The 9,096-nt window shown below is 36.6% G+C and overlaps 1 protein-coding gene across 1 annotated transcript; it reads right to left on the minus strand.

Moving 5' to 3' along the window:
* Positions 1-483: 483 nt before the first annotated feature.
* Positions 484-2,641, minus strand: LOC145098006 (UDP-glycosyltransferase 85C1-like). Its single transcript, XM_079035693.1, has 2 exons — positions 2,078-2,641; positions 484-1,575 (listed from the first exon to the last, which is right to left on the minus strand). The coding sequence occupies exons 1-2, from the start codon at positions 2,568-2,570 to the stop codon at positions 629-631; spliced, it is 1,440 nt and encodes a 479-aa protein (XP_078891819.1). The 5' UTR covers positions 2,571-2,641; the 3' UTR covers positions 484-628.
* Between the last annotated feature and the right edge of the window lie 6,455 nt (positions 2,642-9,096).

The following is a 9,096-nucleotide window of genomic DNA, read 5'->3' on the forward strand; positions in this document are numbered from 1 at the left end:
TAAGAAAGTTGTCTTTATTAAACTTTTGTGTTAAGTTACGAGTCTTTTTATTAGTATAGATAGAGGGTATATGTAGGTTATTTTTAATAAAGTTGTAAGTCCTTCCGGAAAAGTCTTGCATTCCAAGTGTTTTTTTTTTGTTTTTGTTTTTTATGTCCCTGTTTGAGTTCACGCTTGCAACATCGAATTGATTTATTGTTTTTATTGCACTTCCATATACCTCATTTAAAATGAGCTTAACAAAAGTCAAACAAAAAAAATGAGAATGATACATTGATATTTTATCGTAACCTGTAAAGTTTAAAGGAACCGCGGACAAAAAAAAAAGAATATTACAAGAATAATGAGCTTCGCACTCAATTCACTTGTATACCCTCGCAAAATTTCATACATTTTTTTTCTCAATTATACATCTCCATATCATCTTAAAAGAAAACCTAATTGGCATTAAAAATCAATCATTTTTAATCTAGACATACAACATAAATAGAACTGAAATAATTTATAATTTGAGTCTAATGCAGATACATCTTACAACTGAATTCTGATTTATCCTACGTTTGATCAATAGATAAAAGATCTAAGAAAAACAAAAACAAAAAATGGAAATTCAGTAAGTTTCCAGTTTCTACTTTCTTGAAAACATATTAATATGGTTGGCAAGTTTCTCAATGTTCAAAGAAGATGAACCTTTAGCACTGGTTGCAATTTCAATCTTTTTCTTCCACTCGATTGCCTTGCTCCTCATTCGTTTACCCTTCTCTCCTCTAATCAACTCCCTTGTGAGCCTCTCGACTTGATCCCTATTCACATTACTATCGATCTCCATGCCAACTTCCCATTCCTTGCACATTTGCCTACAATTAGTTGGTTGGTCCCATAAATATGGCCAACATAGCATGGGGACCCCAGCCGATAAGCTCTCAATAGTCGAACCCCATCCACAGTGAGTCAAAAATCCACCAACTGAAGGATGCTTCAACACTTCTTCTTGCGAACACCAATTTGCGATAAAGCCTCTCTCATTAATCATCTCTTTGAGTTCTGGAGGAAAAGAAGCTGATTCTCCAATAATCAAATTAGGCCTAATGATCCAAAGAAAGTAATGATTGCTATTAGCAAGTCCCCAACCAAACTCAAGCAACTGTTCTAAAGACACTGATATCAGGCTTCCAAAATTGACATAAATCACGGAATGTGGTTCCTTTGATTCCAGCCATTTAAGGCACCCATCTTCTTCTTTCCACAGACTGTAGCTCTTAATATCTAACTTCTTTGTTTCTTCTTCAAGGTTTATCGGATTTAGAAGCAACTCCAATGGCCCGATCGTGTAGACACGAGGAATCATGAGTTGGAGGGCTTTGAGGACGGTTGACTCTAACTCCTCAAATGTGTGGAGAATTATGTTTGGGACCTTCCTAGTCGCCTTGATGGACTCAATGACATAATTATAGTCCGCATCATTTGGGTTAGTGGTTCTAATAAAGCCCGGAAGGTCCTTTAAACGGAATCCTTCTAATCCCGGAATGCAATCTATTACTGTGTCAAGATACCCATTGGTAATGCAACTTTCATCTGAAACATTAGCAAAACTTAGTTATGATAATAGTAAAAAAAGTAAACCTTTTCCAAAAGATTAAATCATATCCTTTCTTAAGTTATGATAAAGAACAAATAAGTAAACATTTTGCAAAATGTTAGTACAAATTCATTTCTTGTAAGGAGTACAAATTTTTTGGGTTTAGGGATAATTTCAATCTTAATTGGCACACTAATACGGTAAAACTGAATAGAAAGTGAATCTTATTTTATACAGTTTTTACTTGAAACATATCTTAAAAAAAAATTACTTTTTTGGGTTCTGTTGTTTTCAAGGAACTAATTAATTAATTTGATAATGTGATTCTACAGTAAGCTAACACTTGTGCTTCTTCGTCTCTCACCACTTTGATTTTGAAAGTAAATTACCACGTCTGCAGATTCTTAATACTTATATTCATATACACACGTTTACCCAACAATATCAATTTTGAACATTTTTATTTGCTTCGGAATTGGAAGGGGTTAAGAAGCTAACCTTTTAGTGGGATAAGTCCTTTCTCAATTAGAACCGGAGCTTGGTAATAACCCATGAAAGCACAAGCAGGAAATGTCCAAAAATGAATGATCGGGACCTTAAGCTTCTCAGCAGCTTCAACGGTGAAAGGCATCATACCATCTGCAAGAATACAAGTAGCTGGACTCTCTAACCTTCGCATAAGGTCAAGAAAGGGATCCAAGAAGTTGACTAGAATAGAAGCAGTGACTGCATACATGAAGTTTGGTGTACCCTCGGGAACACCATCGGGAATGGTCTTGAACTGGAACCCTGGTTCACCATCGAGAGAGTTTGGCCCTCCGGACTTGAGTAACTGCTTGTGGTTAACCTCGGTGTTGACGAAGGTTATGTTTAAGCCCTTGTGGTGCAGTAGCCTTGCTAGTTTCAGCATGCACTTGATGTGGCTTTGTGCTGGATATGGTACGAACACCACATGTGGCTTGCTTTCAGCTTTCACCAGTACTGTTTCCATCTTAGTGCGTGTGAAAGATTTATGATATGTTGAATGCGTAGCCAGACGCTTGTTATATAGAGACACGAGAAGTGATTACGTGAAGATATTGTGTTTGTGTGGATTCGAAATTTCCTCACACCGAAGCAGAATGATTTATGAAACACGTTTTATACGTTTAATAATTTCATAATTTAAGAATAAAATGTTATTTTCTTGGCAGCTGGCCACAGGATTTTATATTCAAATTAAATTTTTTGTTTTGATATTTATACGTATAATTGCAAACCATACAATTAACATTTCTCTAATAACCTAATATATAACAATGATACATCATGTGGCTGTTCAGCAGCCCCCCTTTGGTGCATTATATTATATTATTATTTAATTCATATATCAATATCACTCTCATGTAATCAGGTCCACGCTACTATTTCTTTCTTGTTTGTACATTTTGAATGATAGATCATTGACGCCTGGATGGTAGACCTTGGATGTTCACGTGCTGCTTCTCGATATGTGGTCCTTTATACTGTCTGTCTGTTGTTAATTTTTTATTTTATTTATATTAGCAAATTTTATAATTACATCTGATAAAAGTTATGTAATACGTATTATATACAACTAAATATATTTTCCGTGTGCCAAATCTGAGACTTCCCCGGCCAAAGGTAGTTGGGCGACTTCTCTGGGTCTTGCGAAAAATGCGAAAGGGAATTGATTCATATTTTTCTATACATAACAATTTATGATTTCCATGTGCCAAATTTGGGACTGCCCCGGCCAAAGGTAGTTGGGCGACTTCTTTGGGTCTCAAATGCGAAAGGGAATTGATTCATATATTTCTATATATAACAATTTATGATTTAAAATGTTCTATTATATAATTTATAAAATATAAATTATTGTGTATGGAAAAAATATATTGTATACAAATTAATTTGGAATACCAACACTACAAGAATTACAACTATTAGCGACAACGCCAATAGCGGCTACATGGACCTTAGGCCGTTGGTAGAAGAGCTTAAACATTTCTGGGACTCAGACATACGTATTAAAGATGCGGCGACAAACACATTCTTGATGATAAGAGCTATATATGTTTTTGTGGACAAGAAACGACTGGGCAGCTCGTAGTAGTCTATCAAGTTGGAGTAGGCAAGGGTATAGAGCATGTGCTACTTTCAATGAAGACACTCTTTCGTACCGTGCAACAAATAAAGTCGTATATATCGGTCATCGTCGTTTCCTAGATGCTAATGATCCGTTAAACAAAAGGTTGGACTTTAACAGGATGGAAGAGACAATACCCTCTCCGAAACAATTTAGTAATAATAACATACAAGAGCAACTAGGTCGTCTACCAACTCGTAAACCGAGTAAACATCTTGAGCATGGAGGTGGTGAGCCAAAACGGCAAGATGACGGGTTGAACCGGTCGAAACGAAGCATTTTCTTCGAACTCGAGTATTGGTCTTCTCTATAGTTAAAACACAACATAGATTTCATGCATGTCGAAAAAAATGTGGACGAGAGTTTGTTAGGTACTCTTCTAATGAACGATAAAAGTAAAGACACATCAAATGCACGTGAGGACTTGAGAATTCTAAGCATTCAGAGAAATGAATGGTTGCAAAAAAAGGGTGACAAGTTTCATAGACCCCATGCAAGATACTCTTTTACGAAATCTAGTCGACAACTCTTTTGTAAATTCATAGAAGATGTTAAACTGCCAGATGGGTTTAATTCTAAGATAAGTAAGAAAGTGAATGATACCAATACTAACATTATTGGGTTGAAAGCGCATGACCACCACATTCCTGTGCAGGTTGATTTGGTAATTTTGGTTTGTGGTGATTATTTGCTAAAAGCTTTGTTAATTGAGTTTTTGTCCCAAGTGCAAGAAATAACAATGTACCTTGGTTTTATGTCTCTAGTTGAAAAATAGCAATGTACTTTGGCATCATAAAATGCATGTTGATTTGGTAATTGTGTTTTTGTCTCAAGTGCAAGAAATAGCAATGTACTTTTGGTATATCTTGTATTTAAGTGCAAGAAATATGAATGTACTTTGGTAGTTTTTGTTTAAGTTTGATAATTTAACTTATAAATTTATATATGTTCTTATTTATTATGTAGATAGAAAATCTTCGGGCAATGCTCAACGATCCGACATGTAGGGAGTAGCTTTATGCGTTTTTTCAATCGGGGAATAATCAAGGAGGAATCGATGGGAATGGCGATCGTGGTTTGTCGGATAATTAATTTGTGTGTTGTATGTTAGACTTGGCATCACACTTTTCTAATTGCTAGAATTGTAAAACTTTGGTCGTTTATTTGATATGAATTTATTATAACAGTATTTGGTATCTAATCGGATGTTGTTATGTAATTTTTTTTCTGTATTTAATGTCGTAATGTATCAGTTTTTTTATACACAAAATCGATGATTAAAGAAGATTAAAAATAAAAAATGTTATTACCGGTGACACTATTAAAGGTGACATGGGCATTAGCGGCGACATGGGCCTTAGCGGTGACGCAAAGTATTGCCGGCAACGGCAACAGGAGCATTAGCGGCGACAACTCTTTTTACCGACGACATTTTGATCAATAACGACAGAGCAATAGCAGCGACTTATTACCGGCGACATGTCGTCACTATTACCATTATCGGCGACTTGGTTAATCTTTACCTGCAACTTGTGTCGCCACTAATTGTCGTTTTTCTTATAGTGCAAAAAGCATCTATTTTGTACTTGTTATATTTCGTTATATAATGACAACTCATTGTTTTAAGCCCGATGAACTAGTTTTAGGGTCTAATCAGGGGCCATAGTGGTAGTGGGAGCCAAGTTCGACTTCCTAAAGCATGTGTTGTGGATTTCTAGTTTCCAAAGCGCCATCAACAATACCATGATTTTTAAAGAAACTTCAAACACCATCGCTTCTACTTCCTCGAACAACAACAATTAGTTTTTTATCTTTTATTCGAGTTCTTATTGCTGTTCTCTTCTGATTTCCAAAGTAGTACGATTTCTTATTCTTCTCTTTTGATTTATGAAATTTGATTTCTTATTTATGAAATACCATAAGACTCAATTGATTTCTTTTTGAAGAGGAAGACTGAATTTAGTTTTTGAAGTTTAAGTCCACTGAGGGTTAGCCGTTGAATTTTTGACCGGTTTGACTTTTGGTCAACGATGTGGGGACTTAGTCTTGGAAGGGTAAAATGGTATTTTATCCAAAGGAGGTTTGATAATGAGCCTAGACCATTGCAAATTGGTTATTACCTAAATTGTTAATTAGGGTTTTATTATGTATATGTTTAGAAAGAGGAGACTTGATATCGTCTGCCCAAGGGTGTGCTTTATCTAGTCTTCAGGACAGAGATGAGTTTCTCACTACACTCGTGGGTCGAAGGCAACAATGTTCGCCCACTAGATTGTGTTATGTATCTTTGTGTATTGGATGTGCTATGCTGTAGTGATCTGTTAGATTGATATATATATGTATAATTACATGTATTGTTGGTTACCGTTAATCTGTTGGATATGTCGACATAGTGCGGTAGGGTTGAGGCGGTATGGCTTTGTGTTGTAATCCAACAACATCAGAGCAATCCAGTATGGTGACTGTGGGCTGAGGCAATCTAGTCCGATGATTGTGGACCCAATTTTTATACATTGTATATGTATTGTTATGTTAGGTATTTTGGGGGATCATTTAGCTTTTGCTTACAGATGTGGATTCAAATGCTTTTTAGATACTTATCGAATTGCGAAGGTGGGACTATACACATTCACATCAATGATTTTATGATTCGAGGTTCTACATTGTTTTCCTAATAAATCTGATTCTAAATTACGGTTTTTGAACAAATGATTTGAATTAATGTAATTTCATTAGAATATTTTTTATTCTATTTTAAAAAGGAAAAATTATATTCTGGAATTTGAGACGTTACAGGTCGGTATCAGAGCCCTGGTTTGAGGGACTTGGATGAACATTATTGTTAATCTAAACTAAAACTGGGATTTGAGAATTTTCACAAACATTTTCAAAAAGGATTTAATAAAATAGTTGGGATAGAGATATGAACTCGGTTCCTGGTCATGTTCTTTTCTGATTGGTGGCATAGTATTAGGAACATGGATCTCTGACTAGGCTCTAGTTTTAGCAGGGAAGATGTGGTGTGAGCAGTTAGTCGGAGTTTGGATAGAAAAGTGGTTCCCAAAATACCTACTTTTATTGTATATATATGTTGATAGGAGAACTGTTGGAAATGCATGCTAGTAGATAGGCTAGAAATCCTTCAGGAATAACATGTTAGAATTGTCTGATATTTGAGATTCCTTATAGCCTAGGTATTGTCTGGTAGATTGATTGTTCGGCCATTGATTGCTTTGTACTATTTGAAATTGACATTATTACTATAGTTGTATAGTGTATGAATCATGGTTGTACATAACTAAGATTTTATAGCATGAGAAAGCTCGATTTATCTTTATTTCTTGTTCCTTTTCTGGTTGTGGGCTTATGGTAGAATACATTATTCGCATGTCTATCAAATCCAGTGTTATTTATGATTATCATACCCAAGGCGTATTCATAGTTGGGTGTAGATTGCTAGAAGGCTAGCAATAATGAGGATCTAATTGTTACTCTTTAGAGAGTAAGTATAAGGAGTATGCGTACCCTAGTTGCTTGGGACCTACTGGTCTAGGTGATTTGTGGCGATCCTTTGAGACAAATATTGGTAGGTGTGGAATGTAGTACGGGACCATACTACTGGAAGCATATAAACCGTACGCTTATCAAGGAAATCACAAGTTATGAAGGTCGGATGGTTGAGTAATGATCTGTTAGGGATAGTTATATTGCGTCCTTGTGTTGTTAGTCTTTCAGTTAAGGTTGCTCTGGATGAGGGTGAAGTTGGTGTTTCATCGGGCCCAAGTGCCCATGGAATTTTAGACCTGAAGGGTACAGATTTGTACGAGCTAGTTGATCTTAAGTGGTCGAGGACCTTGTTCAAAGTAGTGCCAATTTGATTCGTGGATCTCATTTAAGAAGCGAAGGCGATGATTGAAATGAGGATTACAACCTGAGGATGGGTGGTCGGCTGATGACGAGGATATCTTCCTCTACGATGGGGTTGTGTTCTTCCAACAACCTTTGTTTAAGGGAGGAGGGATCGGATGTGTGTCAGGCGACATATGAAGGAAAGGAGGGATGTTCTCCACATCATTTTATGTTGTAATGGGGGTAGTGTTCGGTTTGTGGTGAATCGTTTCCAATTTATAGCAAGAGAATATTTGAGGCTCAACTGTTCTTTTGATCAGTGGCCTTGGTGAAGGCGATGCTGCATGTCGGATAGGTAATGCAGTTCTCAAAAGATCGGGTGTACCCTAGAAGGTTCAAGATATTCCACGAAGAGTTCTATTATTTGTTAATTTTGTCAAAGTTATCATTTGAGCGTCTAAAAGGAATTGTTGAAGCTTTAGTGGAGAATAAGGTTATGGGTAGATTCTTTAATGTAGGTTTTGGTTGCATGAAGTTCGGTTCGCAAAGTGTCTTGTCAATCCAATGGTATTCTAATCAATTTCGCTAAGATTAATGTGGAAATGCTGGAACTACTATTAACTAAACAGGCTGACCTTGGTGCTTTAGACCCGTTCCTATTGGAGGATACTCGCCAGGTATGTTAGCGGTGAATTCTCGTGTGAGGAATCTCCGACGGTTACTACAACGACCCACCGACTATCAATTTCACAATATCACTAAATCAAAATCTGATAATCCATCTTAGAGTAAAAATACCATTTTACCCTTGATTAAAGTCAACGTCCTAGTCAAAGTCAAAGTCAAGGTCAACTCACAGTCGACTCAACTCGTCGAGTTACTCCTAACTTGACGAGTTCGCAAACTCCTAAGACTCATGATCAACCGAGTCAACTCGTCGAGTCCCTTGACAGACTCGTCAAGTGCTACCTGGCATAGAATCGGGACAACCCGACTGAACTCGTCGAGTCCCTTTCTGGACTTGTTGAGTTCCCCTTTCTGTTTGGGTTATCTTAATGGATCAAGCGCTTACACTTCAAATCCAAGATTTACACTTCCGAAAAACCCTTACAATGCCCTTTTAAAGGGAAAGTTTCTAACTTTACGCATTAGTACCTCTTCATAAAGTGTTTAGCTGAAACCCTAATTCCTTGTGTGACAACCTGAAGTTTTTTTCCTTGTAAAATCAATCAAACTTAATTCAGACTTGCTCTTGCTATCATTTAGCATTGTTTGGAGTCTGTTTGAGTGTTTTAAGCCTAGTACATCCAAGGAATGAGTGTTAGCAAGTACCTGTAAGATTCATTGTGCAACAGTCAAGCTCTAAACTCCATCATGTGGAGTATACGACCGTAAACTCAACCATGGCCAAAAACTCTAGCCTATAAGTATGAAGCTTGGGCCATTTTCATCACTTTTTCCATTTCCAAGGCTTGGAACTCGAAAACTCTCTTAAGTATCATAGGATCTTGATCTAAAT

This window comes from Lactuca serriola, chromosome 1 (genome assembly GCF_051521515.1).
Source record: "Lactuca serriola cultivar US96UC23 chromosome 1, Lser_US96UC23_V15, whole genome shotgun sequence".
Lineage (NCBI taxonomy): Eukaryota > Viridiplantae > Streptophyta > Magnoliopsida > Asterales > Asteraceae > Lactuca > Lactuca serriola.

What these genes read in the sequence shown, in the direction of transcription:
- LOC145098006 (XM_079035693.1), bottom strand. Translation starts at nt 2,570, where the DNA reads ATGGAAACAGTACTGGTGAAAGCTGAAAGCAAGCCACATGTGGTGTTC. An exon ending in AGGACTTATCCCACTAAAAG is followed by an intron (nt 1,576 to 2,077) that starts GTTAGCTTCTTA and finishes CTAATGTTTCAG; the next exon opens with ATGAAAGTTGCATTACCAAT.